This window comes from Eptesicus fuscus, chromosome 2, assembly GCF_027574615.1.
Source record: "Eptesicus fuscus isolate TK198812 chromosome 2, DD_ASM_mEF_20220401, whole genome shotgun sequence".
Classification (NCBI taxonomy): Eukaryota; Metazoa; Chordata; class Mammalia; order Chiroptera; family Vespertilionidae; genus Eptesicus; species Eptesicus fuscus.
This window is the reverse complement of record NC_072474.1, coordinates 113678773-113699432: the sequence shown is the minus strand read 5'-3', so window position 1 is coordinate 113699432 and position 20660 is coordinate 113678773. Positions and strand designations below refer to the sequence as shown.

Here is a 20660-nt window from a genome sequence, read left to right as displayed (position 1 = left end):
TCCTGGGGGCGTGAGGAGAATGTTGCAGGCCTCGCGCCCAGCGCTGGTGGTCGGGTCTCCCTTTGTCTCCAGATGGCATTCTGTCTGTGTCCTCACCTCTTCTTCCTTCTATGTGTGTGCCGTCACATGTTCCCCTTTTTAAAAGGACAATCATATTGGATCAGGGCCCACCCTGTATGACCTCCACTTGATCACTTATAAAGACCTTATTTCCAAATAAGGTCACACTCCCAGGTCCTGGGGGTTAGGACTTCATCATCTGTTAGGGGGACACCAGTCACACTGAGACCTACTGTGTGCTGAAAACCACCCATCTACATCCTGCACAAGACAGCAGTGGGCAGGACAGGCACCAGCCTCCCCAGGGGGCAGCCAGGCCTCAGACGCACATTCCAGGGAAGGGCGTGTGCTAAGAGGAGAACCAGGCAGGGCTAGAGCACGGTGGGGAGGACGCGCCGCCCCGCCCCGCCCCGCCCGCCCCATGCCCGCACTGACCAGATGAGGCGACAGGCCCGCTCACTCATGCAGACCCATCCATGTGTGCATTCAGTGCCGCCTCCGTCTAGTTACTGAGCATCCACCTGGCTTGGCTCGAGGGACATCAAGATGATGGCCACGTTCCCTGGTCACCGCCTGCCTTTCCACCCTCGTTTCTGTGCACGTGCGCCATCCTCTCTGGGGGACACCCTCCCCCGCCCCGCCCTGCCCTGCCCCATGTCACCTGGCCAGCTCCTACTCCCCGGTACAGAGGTGCTGCCTTCTCTGGGAGCCCCTCACCCTGCCTGGCAGACTTGGGCTTCCCCAGGCATCTCCTCCAGGCAGCCCTGCCCACGGGCTGCTGGCTCGTCTCACCCAAAGCCATGAGCTCCTTAGGCAGGGCTGCGCCTCTCCAGCCTCCCAGGGAGGCCTCCACAAACACTTGCCCGTTGAACATGTCTCTACCAAAATGTCAGCTCACAGTCCGTCCCCAGTGCCTGGAACAGAGCCTGGCCAGTGACACAGAGCTGAAGGCAAGGCCAGGTCCCCAGGGTAGCTCCCTCCTGGCCCAGGGCTCCCGCGCCAGGAGCCTCTGGCCGCCAGAACTGGCTGTGTGTTTTGCCGGATCCACTGCAAAATGAACGGCAACAATAGAGCATTAATCCAGGGGCGGGGCCCTGCCTCACCGCGCAGGTGGCTGGCGCGGGGGCCTGTCCCCAGGACTTACTAGTGGCATCTTAGCGGGGCATTCAGGTGGACTGCGCCAGCTTGGAGCAGGCTGAGGGTCTGAGGGAGGGGCTCGGGGCAGCTGTATCAAGGACCCCGGCCACCCCACCCCACCCTCAGCTCCTCTCGTCCCGAAGTAGCTCCCCATCCCTCCCTCGTGGGAGGGAGAGAGAGGATCTTTGCTTGGGAAGTGGCTCCTGTCTGTCCGCATCTGGGCGTCTCCTTGCAGACACACGGGGACACCAGCCGGACAGAGACACGAAAAGACACGCCCTCCCCCTATTCATAGATGTAGGGACGAGCGACAGCCTGGGAAGCCGCCGGCCTGACTGAGAGACCCGCACAGAGCAAACACCCCGCAGACATCAGCAGGGAAAGGACAGACGGCCGGACAGGCGGCATCGCGCGCACGGACACTCACTTCCAGGCTCACCTGGACCTCAGGGAGAGCCCGGGACAGCGCACGCCCCCGCGGATCCCGGAGCTCGGCTGGGCCGCAGCCACGCCCCCGCGCCCACTCCCCCCGCCCCCGGGCTGGCTCAGGGCGACCCCGTCGCCCCCTCGCCCACCGCAGGAGCCGGGGGAGGCCCCTGTCGCTCGCCTGGGGGCCGGGCGCCCTGGGACGGAGCTGGAGGACGCGCGGGTGGGCGCCGGGGCAGGGCTGAGGCATCAGGGGCGGGAGCGGCCCGCGTGGGTCGCGGAGGGTGGGAGGGCTGCCCCAGCAGCGCAGGGCGAGGGGAAGTGGGCGGTGCGCACCGGAGCGCCAAGTGGCCGGGGGCAGCCCGCTCAGCCGGGTGGGGGCGGCGGTGCCTTGTCTGGGGCGGGAGAGGGGAAGCTGGCCTAGGAGGGTGACCCGGAGGTGGGATTGGAAGAGGGCGTGGGGCCAGCGCTCAGTCAGGGGCGGCAGGTGGGGGCCGGGGCAGCCTCTCCGGGACTAGACTCCGCGCGGGCCGCTCAAGGATGCCCGAGGGCCAGGGCGCGCCTCCCTCTCCCCGGGCGGCACGGAGCGCCCCGGACAGAAGGTCGTCGGAGCCCGCGCTCTGCCCGCAGTCTCACGTTCTGGCCCCTGGGTCTCGGGGGTTCCCGGGGTCCCCGGCCCCGCGGCGGGGCGCCGCCCACAGCTGCGTCCCGCAGAAGCTGGCCGAGGCGCGCAGCAGCCAGTACGGGCTGAACGTGTTCGTGGCGGGGCTGCTGCTGCTGCTGGCCTGGGCCGTGCACGCCGCGGGCGTGGGCAAGAGCCTCCTGCTGTGCGCGCTGACGGCGCTCATGCTGCTGCAGCTGCTGTGGATGCTGTGGTACGTGGGCCGCCGCGCCGCGCTCCGCCGCCTCGCCCGCCTCAAGGACACGCACGCCGGCGCGCGCTGGCTCCGCGGTGAGTGCGGGAGGGGGGCCGGCGAGGGCGCGGGCCCAGCCTGCTCGCCCGCCCGCCGGCTGCAGCCGGGCCGCTCCGTGCCCTCCGCCCCCCACCCCTGCCTGTTTCTCTGTTCTGTCTCCGTCTCCTGTGCGTCTTTCCTGGCTCTCCCAGCCCGCCCTCCCTGCCCTCCGGCCCTCCCCTTTCTTGGAGAAGCCTGGATGGCTGCAGCAGCCTCCTCTCTACCCTCAGGCTCTGGCCTTGCATCCCATGGTCAGAGCTTCCACTGACCCCAGGATGGATGCCATGCTCCCCATCCTGGCATTCAATAACAACAACAACAACAACAACAATAATAATAATTATTATGTTGGTTAATCCTCATCCGAGGATATTTTCCATTGATCTTTTTAGAGAGAGTGCAAAGGAGAGGGAGAGCCAGAGGGAAACATTGATGGGAGAGAGACACATCAGTTGGTTGCCTCCTGCACGCACCAGACCAGGGCCAGAGAACAAGGTACATGCCCTTGACCGGGATCGAACCCGGGACCCTTCCCAGTCCGCAGACCAACGCTCTATCCACTGGGCCAAACCCGCGAGGGCCCCGGATGGCCTCTTTAGTTTTAACGCGGTGCTCCCGTCTCAGAGGCTTTTAGGTCCTGTCACGATATTGGGTGTTTCCATGACTTGGCATATTCTGTTCCCTCCTCGTGGAATGCCCTTTCCCCCACCCCGCTCCCTTCCTCCCCAGTGTGTTCCCAACCTCCTCCCCCGCCCCCTTTGAGGTTCTGACCGCACACCCCCGACCCGGTTGTGCCCTGGGTGGACACTGTTCTACCTGTTGACACTCTTGTCCCCTCTACCAGGGGGGAGAGCTGTGATGTTCGTCTCTTAGTCCTGGAGCCATTCAGGGCCCGGCACAGAGCAGGTGCTGAGAAAATGCAGGCGGGTGGGTGAAGGGTGGGGCGGTGGGGGACAGAAGCACCTGCTGGGCACTCACAACAAGTTGATGGAAACTTCATCAAGACAGGAGCCCTCCCCATCCTCCAGGAGCTTCCGCCCTTGAAAGGGAGGTAGACACGATGCGGGTCACAGGGGAGGCAGTGGGTGTCTGTGGAGAAGGCCCGTGTCTGAGAAACCATCATGAGAGAGGCCAGGTCCACACATCTCACACCTACTTGAACGAACGCTCATGTTTCAGTCTCACTTAGTGCGCCTTTCACTTCCCTTGCTTGACCCCCCAGTTTCCGCCCGTGTAGCCCGGAAATCACACTTAGTAGAACCGATGACTGCCGGCGACGGGTGGGTGCCCAGCACTCATTTGTCCTCCTTCCCACCCTCCTTCCCTTCGAATGCCTGCCCCCAGACCCCTTCACCCACCTGCTCACTCCCATGGGGCACCCGGCTCTCCATGGGGAGCCATCGGGTGCAGGCCAGGTTCTGCCTTGTGCTATGACTCGTCGGATATGAGCCTTGTCACGCGGATGAGATTTTCGATTTCTCAGGCTCAGGGACTGTGCCTACTAGTAGTTCATCTTGCCTTTGGAAAAACTGGACCCAGCTCCAGGGCGGCCCAACTTCCTGTTCGGAAAATGGCTGTGTTAGGGAGGTTCTTGGTTTTGTGACTGTGAATGGCAGTGGTCTGGCGCTGTATCAAACAAATAGAGGTGAAACGCTGCTTTGAGGATATTGACTTACACAGGCTAACAAGCATTGGAAACACAGGCTTTTGACCTGTGCTTCCTGTAGCGGAAGGACCCTTTCTTTGTCCCCCGCCACTTCCTCCCTCCTCCCTCCGTCCGTTCTTCCTTTTCTCTTTCCCTCCCTCCTCCCACTTCCTCTTCCTGCATTCCTTCCTTTCTCTGTCATCCCTCCCCAACCCCAGCTCTCTCCTCCCTTCCTTCCTCTCTCCCTCTTTTTTCTCACTTTCTCCCTCCTTCCCGGAAGGCTCCAAGCTCTGGGGCCAGGGTAAGTGGGTGGATGGTGCTGCATTTTGGAAGATTGGGAGGACAGGGAGGAGCAGAAGTGAGAATGTGGAGCCAGGTGGCCATGGTGGCCATGCTGTAATATGAGATGTCTATTGGACACTGAGCAGTGATAGGATAAATGAGGCAATAGAGAGAGAGCACACAGTAGGTGCTCACTAAATGGTGGCTGTTAGACACTCAGCAAGTTGCCCCATAATAACATAACCATTTGGATGAGGCGTGTGGACCATGGAGATGGAACTGGCGTGGAAGGCGTGGCTCGCTGTCTGGCTCTATCACCATCACCTTTATTTTTTTTTCTTTTCTTTTTTAGAAATATATTTTTATTGATTTCAGAGAGGAAGGGAGAGGGAGAGAAAGATAGAAACATCAATGATGAGAGAGAATCATTAATTGATTGCCTCCTGCACGCCCCCTACTAGGGATCGAGCCTGCAACCCAGGCATGTGCCATTGACCAGAATTGAACCCTGGGACCCTTCAATCTGCAGGCCGATGCTCTATCCACTGAGCAAACCCAGCTAGGGCGCCATCACCTTTCTGGGTACGGTTTGTTCATCAGTAAAATAAGAATCCCGGCCGCCTCTCAGGGAGGGGCTGGGAGATGTCACGTGAACGCAGTTTGCAAAGCGTGTCCATCCCTCTCAGTGGGCTGGGGCTCGTCAAAGAAGTGAGAGGCCAATTATCCCACAAGAATGGCGGAGGTCACGGTGCCAAGGGAAGTGTCCTCAGCCCTGTGTCTGAGGTTTCCCTGGAGCCCGAGCTGGAAAGACAGGTTCGGCCTCGCTCTGCCCTGGCCGCTGTGGCCGTCTCAGCTGTCTGCGGCTCGAGAAAGCCCGCCCGCCCGTGGAATGCCTGCGGTTTTCCAGAGAAAGTGTTTGGGTCTCAGTTGTAAGGCTTTTCCTTGAGCAGGAAGTATTCTGTTCCATCTGCTGGGTGTGAGGCAGTGAGAACTTCCGTTGGCTGAGCACAGAAGTTTTATCCAAGGGTCTGAGAGTTTGCAAACTTAGAACGCAGGTAGACAAAGCCCCAGAGGTGTTCCAAAGAAGGGTGAAAAGCTCACAGTTCTTAAAGTAAAAACTATATCCTTGAGGATGACCAGCCCTGCCTTGTTCGCTCTTTATAAAAATATATCTGTCATTGATTCTTTTTAAAAAAAATATCCTTTTTTTCTTTTTTATTGATTTGAGAGAGAGAGAGGAAGGGAGAGGGAGAGAGAGAGAGAGAAACATCCATGGGAGAGAGAATCATGGATCGGCTGCCTCCTGCACGCCCCCTACTGGGGATGGAGCCTGCAACCTGGGCCTGTGCCCTGACCAGGAATCAAACCATGACCTCCTGGTTCATGAGTCGATGCTCAACCACTGAGCCACGCCGACCGGGCTAGTTTATTGTTATTTTTACTCGTTTCTGCCCTGTCTGAAGCCCAGAGCAGTGTTACTAACACAGAATGGTGGGACTGGCAAGGAGAAGAGCAGCCATGCCTATCGAGTGCATTTGGAATGCCGGGACGTTGGGAGTGTTGGCCCAGCTATTAGACACAGCAATTCTTTTTTAAAAATTTTTATTTCTATTACATTGATTTTTTAAAATATATTTTATTGCTTTTTTACAGAGAGGAAGGGAGAGGGATAGAGAGTTAGAAACATCGATGAGAGAGAAACATCGATCAGCTGCCTCTTGCACACCCCCTACTGGGGATGTGCCCGCAACCAAGGTACATGCCCTTGACTGGAATCGAACCTGGGACCCTTCAGTCCGCAGGCCGACGCTCTATCCACTGAGCCAAACTGGCTAGGGCACACAGCAATTCTTTCTTGTGTATGTGTGTGAATACTCACCCTCAGATTGACATCTTGTATGAGATGAGCTTTTTACAGAGTGACTTTTTAAAAAATATATATATTTTATTGATTTTTACAGAGAGGAAGAGAGAGGGATAGAGAGTTAGAAACATCGATGAGAGAGAAACATCGATCAGCTGCCTCTTGCACACCCCCTACTGGGGGTGTGCCCGCAACCAAGGTACATGCCCTTGACCGGAATCGAACCTGGGACCCTTGAGTCTGCAGGCCGACGCTCTATCCACTGAGCCAAACCGGTTTCGGCGAGTGACTTTTTCTTCAAATGAGGCACACCATACATTGCATCTCTGTGCAGCCCTTGACCGGAATCGAACCTGGGACCTTTCAGTCCACAGGCCTACGCTCTATCCACTGAGCCAAACCAGTTAGATCCGCATGCTCCTCTGACTGTGACCGCCTCTTCTCCCGCAGACGCAGCCCCTCCCAGACACGCCCAGCTTCCTTGTTCCGTCCCAGGAGTAGCATCCGTGTGTCCCGGCAGCTCTCAGTTCTCTGTATGTAGCAGCTTTATTGAGATACAGCCACCCAACTCCATGAGCCACCCGTCTAGAGTGCACAACCCCGTGGCTTTTAGCATATTCACAGGTAGGGTCAGGGTAGGGGATGTTTCTGTCCTCTCAAAAAGGACCCCTTATCCTTCAGTCACCACCCCCCTACACCTCTGTTCGCCTTGTAAAGTTCTCAATGTCACAGCAATTCTTGAGGTGGGCGCTGTTCCCTGTGTACACCAGGAAGCCGAAAGGGCCGAGAAGGAGGGTTGAGCCCCCCTTGCTGGCAGCATTGGGATAGAGTGAGAAAGAGAAGAGGAACCCGCTCCTTGCTTCGGGCAGAGGGTGTGATATGAAGGGTGACAGAGAAGGCATGGCCCTACTTTCATCTCGCCTCTGTCTTCTCCATCGAGCGGGAAGGACTGGAGGAACTTGCAGAGAGCAGCAGAGAAGGCAGCCACGCCCACAGCACGGGGAGGAGGGGGGGCGACCTCGCAGTGGCTGAGCAGAGCCTGTGTTCTGCTGCTTTGGTTCACGTGCTGGACTGAGTTCCCACTCGGTGCCAGGCACTGGCTGGGCGGTAGGGGGTGGGTGATCAGGCATGGCCGGCCCTGCATCTTGATTACCCAGACAATACAGGCAGCCGACAGGATGGCTAAGAGCATAGCCCCCAGGCAGGGCGTGGACAGCTCTGCACCAAGGAGATAGGCCTTTAGAAATCATGTGCTCCCCTCTGCTTGCTCCTCTTGTCCCCCAGTCCCCATCTCTTCACCCCGAGATCTTTGAAAGGCAAAATCTCTGCTTCCCACCAGTCCCACTCCAACTTTGTTCTGTGTCACAAGTCTCTACTGAGCCTGTAAATCACACATTTCCAGACAGTATCTCTTTATCCCTTTGGATTTAATGCCTCTTACTTATTTTCTCTTCTATTAATCTATTTATCTCCATCCATCCATCCATCCATCCATCCATCATCCATCATCCATTTTCCTCCCTTCTTCCTTTGCTCCCTCCCTCCTTTCTTTCCTGCTCTCCTTCCCTCCATTATACATCCATCTGCCTCTCCAATTTGCCAAGTGTATTGCTCGCTATTGCTCCCTCTCCTCTTCACCTTCCCTAACTGTGAGGACTGGTTGTTTGGTTAAAGCCCTTTGTCAGGCGAGTTACAGGGATGACATTTCTCTCTGACCCTCAGTGTGTTTTTCTGACCACCCGTCATCACCCTCAGTTCTCTTCCAGGCTCTGCTCTTCTCCGTGTACTTAGAACATCCCACCACTTCTTCTCTATTCATTTATTTGTTTGTTTTCTGTCTTCCCCACCAGAATGTTAAACTCACTGAGGGCAGATACGTTTTTTTGTTCTGTTAATCCTCACTCGAGAATACTTTTTGCATTGATTTTTAGAGAGAGTGGAAGGGTTGGACGGGGGAGAGAGAGAGAGAGAGAGAGAGAGAGAGATTGATGTGAGAATGGCACATCCATTGGTTGCCTCCCACACATGCCCCTACAGGGGCCGGGGATTGAACTTGCAACCCAGGTACATGCCCTTAACCAGGAATCGAACCCATGACCCTTCAGTGCATGGGAAGATGCTCTGATCATTGAGCCACACTGGCCAGGGCTGGGTATTTTCTTTTATTGCCCTTCTTATATCCCCAGTGCCCATGACAGTGCTTGGACCATAGTTGTTTCTTGACAAATAGTTGCTGAACAAATTACATTTTTCATGTCTTCAAATATCTTCCTGTCTTTTGCCCTGACAAGAGGATGCCTTGGTGGAAAGAGGAGGGTCCTTGAGCTGCAGTCCTTCCCTAGCTGTGGGCTCCCTCCCCCAGCCCCCCACCTCACCCCCCCAGCCTCCAGTTTCCCAGGCTGCAGACCAGACGCCTGCTGCCAGCTCATCCCTCTGCCCTGTGCACACCCCAATTTGTGCAACATTCCACCTGTGCATGTTTGTCTCCCCAGCAATCTTGTTGGTTTACCTTTGAGCCCCTGGCAAATGCCTCATGCACAGTATTTATTGTATAAATAGATGGGTGAATGAACCCATGGGTGGTGAAGGGATGGAGGCAGAAAAGACTTTGAGAGTGTGAGAAGGTCCCTGATGTATTCATCACAGCCCTTGAGATGCCAGTGACGGAGATGTTCTAGACCAGTGGTTCTCAGGGTGGGGTCCCAGACCACCAGTATCAGCCCTACTTGGCAGCTTCTTAGAGATGCAAATTTGGGGGCTCCACCCCAAACCCAGTGAATCAGAAACTCAGGGGAGGAGGTGGAGCCCAGCTAGGGGTGTTATAACACCCCCCCCCCCTCCGCCCCGACCCGGGTGATTCTGATGCAGGATCCAGTTTGAGAACCGCTGCTGTGGACGAGTCTCATTGTAGACAGGAAAACCGGGGCTGGGAGCAGGGAAAGGATTTGCCTGAGCTCACTGGACTGGTGCCAGGTCCCCATAGCGGCTGCCTGTGACCCGCCACCCCAACCACCTGCCTCGCCTGCTCTTGCTCTGTCTCTTTGTAATCAACACGAACTATGCGTTTGTCCAGCCAGTTCAAAGCACTGCGATTGAATCTCCTCTTACAAAGGCTCTGGTTTCACCGGGGTTTTCCAGGACTTAAGAAAATGGGACTTAGCGTTGTTTCTATATGGCTTTGAGCGGCGGCAAGGAGCCAGGCGATTGCATTACTGCTCATGGCGGGGGGCGGGGGTGCTCCTTGGCGGGGCTGTAATGTTATCTCTCACTGTGAGGGCCCCTGCCCTTCGCTCTCTCACGCCATGAAGCATGTCACACACGATCCGGTTTCCTCCGTCCGCGGGAGAGAACGTGTGAACGGCGCTCAGCGCTGGCCCCGAGGAGGGATCGGAAACGCTGACGTGGATCAGAACCCACGGTCACTACGTTTTTCTTGCTAATTGCTTCATTTGTTGCAAGTTTCTAGTTCATGTCTTTTGTACATTCCTTTCCAGTCTCTTTCTCATATGCATGTTCTTTGTTTGTTTTTATTTTTGGCCAAAACCACGCTAGATAAACCATCAGAGAAAGTTCCTTCTCTTCTTCATGTCATGCAGCACAGACCCCTCCGTGTCACTGCCATGGAGCCCTAACCGATCACTGAAAACACACACTTTCCATTTTAAAACAGTTTTAGGTTTGTAGATGGGCTGCGGAGATAGTGAGTTCCCGTAGGCCTCTGTGCCTTCCCCTTTCTCCTCCTCCTCCTCCTTCTCCTCCTCCTCCTCCTCCTCCTCTCCTCCTCCTTCTCCTTCTCCTCCTTCTCCTCCTCCTCCTCCTCCTCCTCCTCCTCCTCCTCCTTCTTCTCCTTCTCCTTCTTCTCCTTCTTCTTCTTCTTCTTCTTCTTCTTCTTCTTCTTCCTAATTGACTTCAGAGAGGAAGGGAGAGAGAGAGAGAGAGAGAGAGAGAGAGAGAGAGAAACACCAATGATGAGAGAGAATCATTGATCAGCTGCCTCCTGCACACCCCACACTGAGGATTGAGCCCACAATCCGGGCAAGTGCCCTGACCAGGAATTGAACCGTGACCTCCTGGTTCCTAGGTTGACATTCAACCACTGAGCCAGGCCAGTGGGGCCCTTTATTCTTTAGGGAACAGGATTTTAGGCCAGAGAACTGAGAGTTTTAAACAGAACAGTGACACTGTTAGACGGATCATTTTGGGAGAGAAGCTTCCAGGGGCCTGCCGCTGACTCCGCCAGCCTGTTGGGTGTATGTCCTTTGTCAGACCCCGGATGTGCATGGGGTGGGTACCCGGATACACAGGACACGCACCTGTCTTCCAGTTTCAGCCTGTCAGGCCAATAGTAGAACTTGTTAGCTATGCATATTATTTTTAATTGTGGTAAAACACACACGACCGAGTGTGCCAACGTAATCATGTTAAGTGTGCGGTTGAGAGTGTTAAGTACAGTCATGTTGTGCAACTAATCTCCAGAGCTTTCATCTTGCGAAACTGCACCCACTCCCTCCTCGCCCCGCCCCTCTGTGAACGTAACTGCTCTCAGGAGCCTCGGTCCGTGGAGTCACACAGTAGGGCTTATTTCACCTGGCAGGGCGTCCTCACGGTTCATGCACGTGGTTGCACGTGTCAGATGGGCCTGCCGTGTGGACAGAGCCCGTGTTGGTCACCGGTCCCCTGCTGGTGGGAGCTGCGGTGCTCCCTCCGCCTTTTGGCTGCTGTGAGGGATGCGCCCGGAGCGCGACTATAGAAACTCCTCTTCCCGTCCCTGCTTCCGGTGTGTGTGGGTGTGGGTGTGTGGGGGTCACCCAGAAATGCAATCTTTTTTGAGAACCTGCTGTACTGTTTTCTATAGCGCCTGCACCACTTTACCATCATATCAGCGTGCACAGGGTTCCAATTCCCCACAGCCCTGCCAGCATTGTTATCCTCTCTCTCTCTCTCTCTCCTCTCTCTCTCTCTCTCCCTCTCTCCTGTCTCTCCCCCACCCCTTCTCTCTCAGAAGCCGCCTGGGAGGGGACCTGGTTTTCATTTGCCCTTCCCTGCTGACGAGGGATGTTGAGCATCTTTTCATGCGTTCATTCACCATTTGTTTCCTCTGGAGAAATGTCTGCTCAAGTCCTTTGCTCATTTTTAAATTAGCTTGTATTTTTGTTGCCGTTAAATCAGAGTTCTTTGTAGATTCTGGAGGCTAACGCCGTATCAGATATGATTTATAAATATTTGATGGTGTCCTTTGTTTTTTTGAAAATATATTTTTATTGATTTCAGAGAGGAAGGGAGAGGGAGAGAGAGAGATAGAAACATCAATAATGAGAGAGAATCATTGATTGGCTGCCTCCTGCTTGCCCCCTACTGGGGATCGAGCCCACAACCCAGGCATGTGCCCTTGACCGGAATCGAACCCAGGACCCTTCTGTCCGCAGGCCGACGCTCTATCCACTGAGCCAAACCAGCTAGGGCTGGTGTCCTTTGTTGTACAAACTTTTTCTTTTCCTTTTGATGTGGCCCAGTTTATCTACTTGTGCTTTTGTTGCCTGTGCTTTTGGAGCGATAGTCAATAAATCATCGCCAAGTCCAACATTGTTCAGATTTCCCCCTACGCGTTCTTCTCAGCGTTTTCCGGCTTTACGTTCTGCATTTAAATCTTAGATTCACCCCGAGTTAATTTTTTGGACATAATCTGTGAAAAGGAAGGGTCCAGCTCTCTTCTTCCTCACCCCCGTTTGTTGAAATGGCTGTCCTTTCTCCAGTGAGTGGTCTCGTCCCCCTCGTGGGAGACCCTCCGAGCACAGGTGCGAGGGTTTGCTATAACCCACTGTGAAGTGCTGTCAGTGAACAGTGACCCTTGTTCGCGTTTCTGCCCCTCGCCCATGCAGGTAGCATCGCCTTGTTTGCCGTCATCACCGTCGTCCTTGGATGCCTCAAGATCGGGTACTTCGTTGGGTTTTCTGACTGCTTGTCCCCCACCGAGGGCGTGTTCCCCGTCGCACACGCGGTGCACACGCTGGTGCAGGTACAGCACGCTGTTAGCGAGGCTGCCTCTGTGTCCCAGGGCGTCCGAAACGGGGCCCGTGCGGCATCGGGAAATGACGGGCCCGGATCGAGGCTGCTTTTCACGGGAAGCACTTGACCTTTGCTCTGGACGCTGGGGTAGGAGCTGTTCACCGGGTGGTGTAAGCAGGTTAACGGGGCGAGGACAAGCGTTCAGGCAACATCCTCAGTTACCGCGCCACCGTTTCCGCCCAAACCTGGAGGCCCCCCTCTGGTTCTCACCCCCGCTCCCGGGCCCTGTCCCCACCGGGAAGGGCTCTGCCCCCGGAGATGAGGAGGTTCGGAGAGCGACTTGCCATGCTGAGGGTGGGAGGCCCCGGGTGCCCCAGCATTCACGCCCCTCCCCCCCGGAGTTTTAGGCCTCTGGGGTGTGCAGACATAGCGATGGTCCCCACTGAGGCGCCCTCTCTCATTTGTTCCCGTCTAGGTGTACTTTCTCTGGGGACACGCCAAGGACATCATCCAGTCTTTCAAAACCCTGGAAAGGTAAAACCGGGACCGGAGCTTTACGCATTGAGCCCGGGGTTCCTTTAGAACAAGCAGAACCCGCCAGTGCCCTCTTGCTGGGTTACAGACCTGAGACCAACGCTCCTTCCATCCCAGCAAGCAGAGCCTTTGCTCCTGGCTGGGAGGAAGCCCTTTGACCTTCAGGCCCTTCCTGCAGGGACAGGGAGAGCGACACACACATCAGTGATGAGAGAGAATCATTGACCAGCTGCCTCCTGCACGCCCCCTACTGGTGATCAAGCCTGCAACCTGGGCATGTGCCCTGACCGGGAATTGAACCGTGACCTCCTGGTTCATAGGTTGATGCTCAACCACTGAGCCAGGCCAGCCAGGCTTGCTGTTTTTGTTTTCTATTTTTTTTATTTAATTTATTTTAAAAAATATATTTTATTGATTTTTTACAGAGAGGAAGAGAGAGGGACAGAGAGTTAGAAACATCGATGAGAGAGAAACATCAATCAGCTGCCTCCTGCACACCCCCTACTGGGGATGTACCCGCAACCAAGGTACATGCCCTTGATTGGAATCGAACCCGGGACCCTTCAGTCTGCAGGCCGATGCTCTATCCATTGAGCCAAACCGGTTAGGACTGTTTTTTTTTTTTTTTTTTTAATGTGGCTACTGGAAAATGCAAGACCACACACGCGTGTCTCGCGTTACCTGCGTGTGGACAGCGCTGCTGCAGGCCGGGTACCAGGCATTTCCCGCCAGGACTTGTCCTCCGAGGGGACTCTGAGGGGCAGGGCGTGTACTGCTCGGCCTCGCTTGTTGAGTGGTTGCACACAGTCTCTCTCTGTCTCTGGCCAGTGAGCGGTTTGAACCAGGTACGCACACAGCTGGACATGCCCTGTTTAGCTTGAAGGAGCAAGCGTTCAACGTTCCTGAGTTACTTACCACCTTTAGGTTTTAGGTTTAGACTTTCCTAGGAAACCGGGAGGATTTGGCAATCCCAGTGTGCTTGGCAGCAACGAGCTGGAGCTGAGCTGGAGCTGTGCCGCCAGATGGGGCTGCCCCTCCGTGTGCCGCAGTCCCCACCCCTCCCTGTCGTGCCCCGACTCGCCTTCTCCATCCACATTTCCCGCCGGCCCGAAGGCTCGGGACTTGCCACCCGGACTTGCTGCTTTCTTCTGCCCTTTCGCGACAATCTCCCAGCACCCCGTGCTCTTAGTACATTCAGGGACCTTCTCTGGATCCAGGAGTTCCTCTCACCGGTTTGAGTCCTTTTCTTTTCTCATGAGTGAGGTTTAGCGGAGCAGTCATTTGAAAGCAGAGTTGAAAACATACGCTGAGATCAGACGAGGCTCATGGAAGCCGTCTCTATTGCGATCTGGGGTCACCGGAGCCTCGTAGGAGAGAGCAGCTGGCAGGAGGCAGTGCTGCCCGCCCTGAGCTTGCAGGGCAGTTTCCACATCAAACCAACAGGCGTTGCCAGCTCACAGGGCGCTCGCCTGGCAGGAGCGTCCGTGCCGGGTGGGTGGCGCCCTCATTACCTCCTCGGGTTGGGGGGGGGGGTCCAGGCTTGGACAACCGCCACTGGGGCCAGAAAAGAGGAGGAGAAGGGGAGCTGTGTGCATTGGGAGTTGAAGAAACACCGGCGGGAGGCAAACGCGTTGCCTGCATTTGTGAAGGGCTCTGTCCCGTGGCCCCGGCACTCTCAGGAGGCCGGTTCCTTCCCCAGGGGCGCCTGCGCATCGCGTACCTGTGACACTCGTGGGAGCTCCAGGGGGGTCAGCTGGGGTTAGAACTCAGAGGAGAGTCAAGGCCAGGGTTGAGGACCCACTTGCACGGTTGTCCTGCAGGCTGATCATGGCCACGCTGTTCTTGGTGGGACAGGGAGGGGCAGACTTCCTCTGGGCCTCTGCTCTCCAAGGAAGAGCCATCCGTACACGCCAGTTTCCAGGAACGCGCCCCCCCCCCCACACCCCCCCACTCACCAGCTACGCCTGCTACATGCCAGGCCCGCTGCTGCCTGTCCTGGAGGCTACCACTATGACTCCGTCACAAACCTGCAGGCAGGGGGAGACGCTGGAGGTTTTGAAATAGGCAGTGACCCCATTAGAACCATAGCCCCTACACATCTCTCCCCTGTTCCCCGAGGCCAGCATCCACCTCCCTTTTCTCCCTTCTTAGGAGGTCACATGGCATAGCGGCCAGGGCAGGTCTCTGGGGTTAGACTACAGCCCTGCTGCTTACTGACTCTTCACACCCCGATACCACTCCTCACTCTATTTGTGACCTCATTTCTGAACCTGTCGGAGACATCAGAAGCTCACCAATGTCGTCACAGACAGGCTCTTTTTAAAAATATGTATTTTTATTGATTTCACAGAGGAAGGGAGAGAGAGAGAGAGAGAAACATCAATGATGAGAGAGAATCATTGATCGGTTGCCTCCTGCACGCCCCCTACTTGGGATCCACCCTGCAACCTGGGCCTGTGCCATGGCCAGGAATAAAACCGTGACCTCCTGGTTCGTAGGTCGATGCTCAACCACTGAGCCACGCTGGCCAGGCCGGAACAGGCTTTTTAATGTTTCCACTCTGCCATCCTCAGTGGGTTAGGGTTTCATTCCGTGCTGGTTGCTTCATGGTCACAATATTGCTGCCAACACTCCAGCCTTCATGTTCAAGGCTGGGAAGAAAGGGAAGAATGACAGTAAGTCTGCCTTTCTTATGCTTATCTTACTCATTAAGAAAATAAACGCTTTCAGTACCTCACATCCCACTGCCACCATGGCTGCGTCTAGCTGCAAGGGAGGCAGACAGCAAGTCTCGGGCTTGGCGCAGGGTGGTCAGAGGTAGGTGGCGAGGCAGAGGGGGCGGATGATGATTGTTGGGTTGGCCAACCAACAGTAGTGGCATTCCCCACTCTCCCGAGGTCCGCTGTAGCCCTGCCATCATCTCCTCATTGTTCTCTCCTCTTCCCCTCTAGGAGAAAGGGCTGGGGTATCATAGGGTTCATTGCCTGCTTTCAACAAATTCCCGTCCCCGCGTCCCTGATTCCAAGACCCTGTTTCTTTTTGTCCCAGTGAGTTAAGGACTGGCAAGGTTCAAGGTTAAGGCAGAATGCCGAGGCGGTGGTTTGGGTAGTTCTCGTGGAACTGCCCCTCCCAGCCAGTCAGAGGACTCACCTAGGGACCGAGTGGCCAGATGAAACCAGGGTCATGGCTAAGAAGGAGGCCTGCGTGTGTGCGCGTGTGTGTGTGCACACACGTGTGTATGCAATGTCTGTGTGTTTTGCAGGTTCGGGGTGATCCACTCGGTGTTCACCAACCTGCTTCTGTGGGCCAACAGCGTCCTGAACGAGTCGAAGCACCAGCTGAATGAGCACAAGGAACGGCTCATCACCCTGGGCTTCGGCAACATCACCATCGGTGAGTGTGCGCGTGCGGGACCTGCAGACACCAGAACGTCCCGAGGCCCGCAGACAGCCCCCACCCCCCGAGTCTGCCTGCTGGCCCCGTGAGTGGGGGTGCTGAGTGTAATGAGAGGGCTCCTCCGTGACTCAGGGCTTGTCAGACCGCAGGGTGGTCATCTGGGTCCCCCTCTGCACGGCCCAGGTTGGCATGGAAATGCATGACTTTGTGTACACCTGTGGGAGATGGGCGGTTGTGTCTGCCTGTGTTTAATTAAGCCCTTACAAGCCTTCAGTTCTTTCTCCTGAAAGTATAGCTTTTAGAAACCCAGGGCCGTCTAATGGTAGGTTTGGGTTCATTGGCTTCAGTTCATTTGAAGTTTGCGTCGAGGTCTCCGTTGCTTGTCCTGTCGGCCCCCCTCGTTCCTCCTTGCTCCTGTGGGAGAGCCTGCAGCACTAACCACCTTTCTGTTTTCTTCCCACGTCCTTCAGCTTCGACACTGGGACCCTGGGGTTGAGAGGAACGTGGGGTAGAGGAAGGGCCTGCGGACTGGGGACTGGGTTTGGGTCTTGTTCCCATCGCATGTTAGCTTTCGTTGTGTATTTCCTCATTTACCTCCAGCAGGTCCCCTCCTGGTATGGAGCGTGTCTTTGTGACATGGCCAGTGCCTTCCAGAAGGTGGTGGGACTTGCCCTCCTGCCGCTGGGGCTGGCGGTGCTGTCTTAGGCCCCACCTGGCGGCATCGGATGGTCTCAAGAGGAAAGTATCTGCTGAGGAGATGGGCCTTCTCCTCACGAAGTTACTTTTTAATAATAATGTTTAAATCATACATGTAAATCACATTCACGCTGAGAGTTTAGGAAGCACAGGGGAGCAACATCGAGAAGAAATCATGGACTCTGCACCATCACCTCACAGGGCTGAGTGTCGGTTGTGTCTCAGTAAAGCTGGGAAAAGGGACGTATAAAAGTTTCCTTTGCTGGAAAACAGAAAAGAAAAACCAGTGGCCATTTTCCTCCCAGAGATGACCATTGTTAGCATTTCCATTTATGACTTTCCCGATTTTTCTATGTCTGTCTCTCTGTCATCCATAGGTCTGTAATTTACTAAAGCAGAGTCATGCTCTGGATGCTTTGGCAAGCTGCTTTAAAAAAAATTGAAATTCTGTTTTAAAATATGTTTTTATTGATTTCAGAGAGAGGAAGGGAGAGGGAGAGAGAGAGAGAGAGAGAGAGAGAGAGAGAGAGAGAGAGAGAGAAACATCAATGATGAGAGAGAATATAGATCGGCTGCCTCCTGCACGCCCCACACTGGGAGTCGAGCCCCACAACCTGGGCATGTGCCCTCACCGGGCATCGAACTGTGACCTCCTGGTTCATAGGTCGGCATTCAACCACCGAGCCACTCCTGCCGGGCGGCAAACTGCGTTTTGGCTCAACGATATCTTGCGCACAGTTGTGCGTGTTGCTAAGTAAATTTCTACATTTCTAATAGACTGATAATATGATATTCCAGTGGAGGGAGAAAATGTGATTCATGTAATTAATTCTCTTATGGGGGTGTTCATGGTTGTCAATGTAGCCAGGATATGAAACGCGATAATGAGCCGTGGAATCAAGCTTTTCATTCCCCGGGGAAACCCCAGCGAGCGTGCCCGCAGCGACAGTGCCTTCGGCTTGTCCATGTCCCCGGGGCCCCTCTCTTCCTAGAGCTAGATGACCACACGCCGCCGTGCAACTGCTCCCCGCCGGCTCTCTGCGCCGCCATCTCCCACGGCATCTACTACCTCTACCCTTTCAACATCGAGTACCAGATCCTGGCTTCCACGATGCTCTACGTGCTGTGGAAGAACATCGGGCGCAGCGTGGACAGCCGCCAGCACCGGAAGATGCGGTTCCGGTTCCAGGGGGTGGCGGTGGGCTCGGGCCTGGGCCTGGCGGTGCTGGCGGCCACCATCGGGGTGGTGGCGGTGTACCTGATCCACATCGGCCGCTCCAAGGCCAAGAGCGAGGCTGCGCTCACCCTCTTCTACCTGTACGCCAGCGCCCTGCTGACGCTCATGGGGGCCGCGGGGCTGGCCGGCCTCCGGCTTTACGGGCTCGACGAGCAATCACCGGACGAGTCCAAAAACCCGGCCCGCAAACTGGACGCGGATCTCCTGGTGGGCACGGCCTCCGGCTCCTGGCTCCTGTCCTGGGGCTCCATCCTGGCCATCCTCTGCGCCGAGGCCCGCCCCGCCTACACCTGGTACAACCTGCCCTACTCCGTCCTGGTCATCGCGGAGAAGTACATCCAGAACCTGTTCATCATCGAGGCCGCGCACCGGGCGCCCGGCACGCCCCGCGAGGACATCAGGGCCCTGCGGGTGGCCGTGGTCTGCAACGGCAGGGACGCACCGCTGGCTTCTTCCTGCCTCAAGAGCGACGCCGTGGCCCGGGACCTGGGCAGCCAGATGCCACCTGCAGCCAACGGAAGTCTGTGCCTGAGAGAAGTCGGTGGCCCAGGGGAGGCGGAGCCGAGCTGGGCAGGGGCCCCGGGCCCGGCCTGCCGTCCCCGCCTCGTGCAGGGCCGCACGCAGAGGAGCCTCCTGAGGAACATTGCAGCCTTCTTGTTCCTCTGCAACATCTCGGTAATCTGCTTCCCTCCTGCCCCAGCCCTGCACCCCCCGCTTCTCTAGAACCTACTGCTGTGTACGAAACGACCCCCACACTCGGCAACGTAAATGCACCCACATTATCTTTCAGGGTGTCTCGGGGTCAGGAATCCAACCCTGGCTGGGTGCCTCTGCTCAGGGCCCCTCACGGGGCTGCAATCATTTCAAGGCTTGACGGTGGGGAGGAAGGGGGCCGGTTTCCAGCCCACCTATGTGGCTGCTGGCAGGATGCAGTTCCTTGCTGACGGCGGTCCGAGACCTCCCGCGGGTCCTGGCCACGTGGCGTCTCCGTAGGGCAGCTCACCACGTGGCAGCCGCTTCCTCTCTTGGGAGAGGGGATGAGCGAGGTGGGTCGCAGGGTCCTTGCAACCTAATCCCAGAAGTGACATCCCCTCACTTTGTCCTATTCCGTTTGTTGGAAGCGAGTCCCTAGGTTCAGCACAACACGAGGGGGCGGGGCTCCATGAGGGGGGTCCCAGGGGTCATCCGAGAGGCTGCCTGCACCGCGTGGGAGGGAGAGCTGCAGAGGCGAGCGGTCCATTTAAGGGGAGGCGGAGGAACAGGGACAGGGAGACTGAGGAGGGGGACCAGTGTGTAGGTTCCACGAGCAACAAAAATAATAGGTTTTGCAAATTAGTTGCCACTGTACTCTCATCGGAGCCCTCTGAGACAGGTGTTGGTGTTCCCATCTTACAGATGAGGAAACTGAGGCTTGGAGAAGTTGTAGCCTAGCAGTAGCAGGAGTAGCATGAACTCAGGTCTGGCTCCAAAGCAGGTGCTTCCCCCCGCCCCCCCCCCGCCCCCCCACCGATCAGGGGGATGCGGGCAGGGTCTGGGCTGCGCTCTAAGCCGAGGACAGGCCAGCGAGGACACCACAGAACTCACAGCCCAGACCGTGTGGCCGAGGGCCCCAAGCACCAGTGTAGGTACGTGCAGGTGGGTATGGCCCCCAGGTGCCCTCGGCTGTAGGTAAACCCTGGGGGTGCAGGGGGCACAGAGGGAGTTCCTGCCCAGACTGGTTGCATCCAGGAGGGCTTCCTGGGAGAGGTGGTGTTTCAGGACTTGGAGGAAGGTAGGATTTAGCAGAGGGAAGCCAGGTGGTCCCTGATAGAGAGAGAGGCAGGAGCTGAGCCCTGAAGACTCGGGAAAGGAAGGCACAGTGGGGACTCGGGAAAGGAAGGCACAGTGGACCCTGGGGCAGTGCCTCAGGCTCCCTGCCCCGGGGGCCCCGGGATTGGCGGGGGTCTCTTCTCCTGGGCGGCGGCCAGGACTGGTCTCCCTTCTCTTGCAGCTGTGGATCCCTCCCGCCTTCGGCTGCCGGCCCGAGTATGACAACGGCTTGGAGGAAATCGTCTTTGGCTTCGAGCCCTGGATCATCGTGGTCAACCTGGCCATGCCCTTCTCCATTTTCTACCGGATGCACGCAGCTGCCTCCCTCTTTGAGGTCTATTGTAAGATCTAGTCTGCGTCCACATGAAAGGCCGGGCGCGGGGTGCGCGAACAAGGGCGCTCCCCGGAGCCACCTGGGGTGGCCAGGCTGGGCAAACATCGCCTCACAGATGCCAGGCCTGCCTTTTGTCTGCCCGGGTTGTGTCCCGTGGGCCGGATGGCCCATCACCCCGGGTGAATGTCAACAAGTTAGGTCAGAATCGATGAGGCGGCTGAAATCCGTCCCTGCTCGTTCATTCTAGCCCAAGCCCATTTTATCTCCTTCCAAACGAGGGC

At 56.5% G+C, this 20660-nt stretch overlaps 1 protein-coding gene across 1 annotated transcript; it reads left to right on the top strand.

The window, feature by feature from the left end:
- Nucleotides 1-2163: 2163 nt before the first annotated feature.
- On the top strand, nt 2164-20397 carry OTOP1 (otopetrin 1). The gene is made up of 6 exons (XM_008150880.3): nt 2164-2575; nt 12247-12383; nt 12849-12907; nt 16170-16300; nt 17992-18911; nt 20227-20397. Exons 1-6 carry the CDS (start codon nt 2164-2166, stop codon nt 20395-20397), a joined length of 1830 nt encoding a protein of 609 aa, XP_008149102.2.
- The last annotated feature ends 263 nt before the right edge of the window (nt 20398-20660 follow it).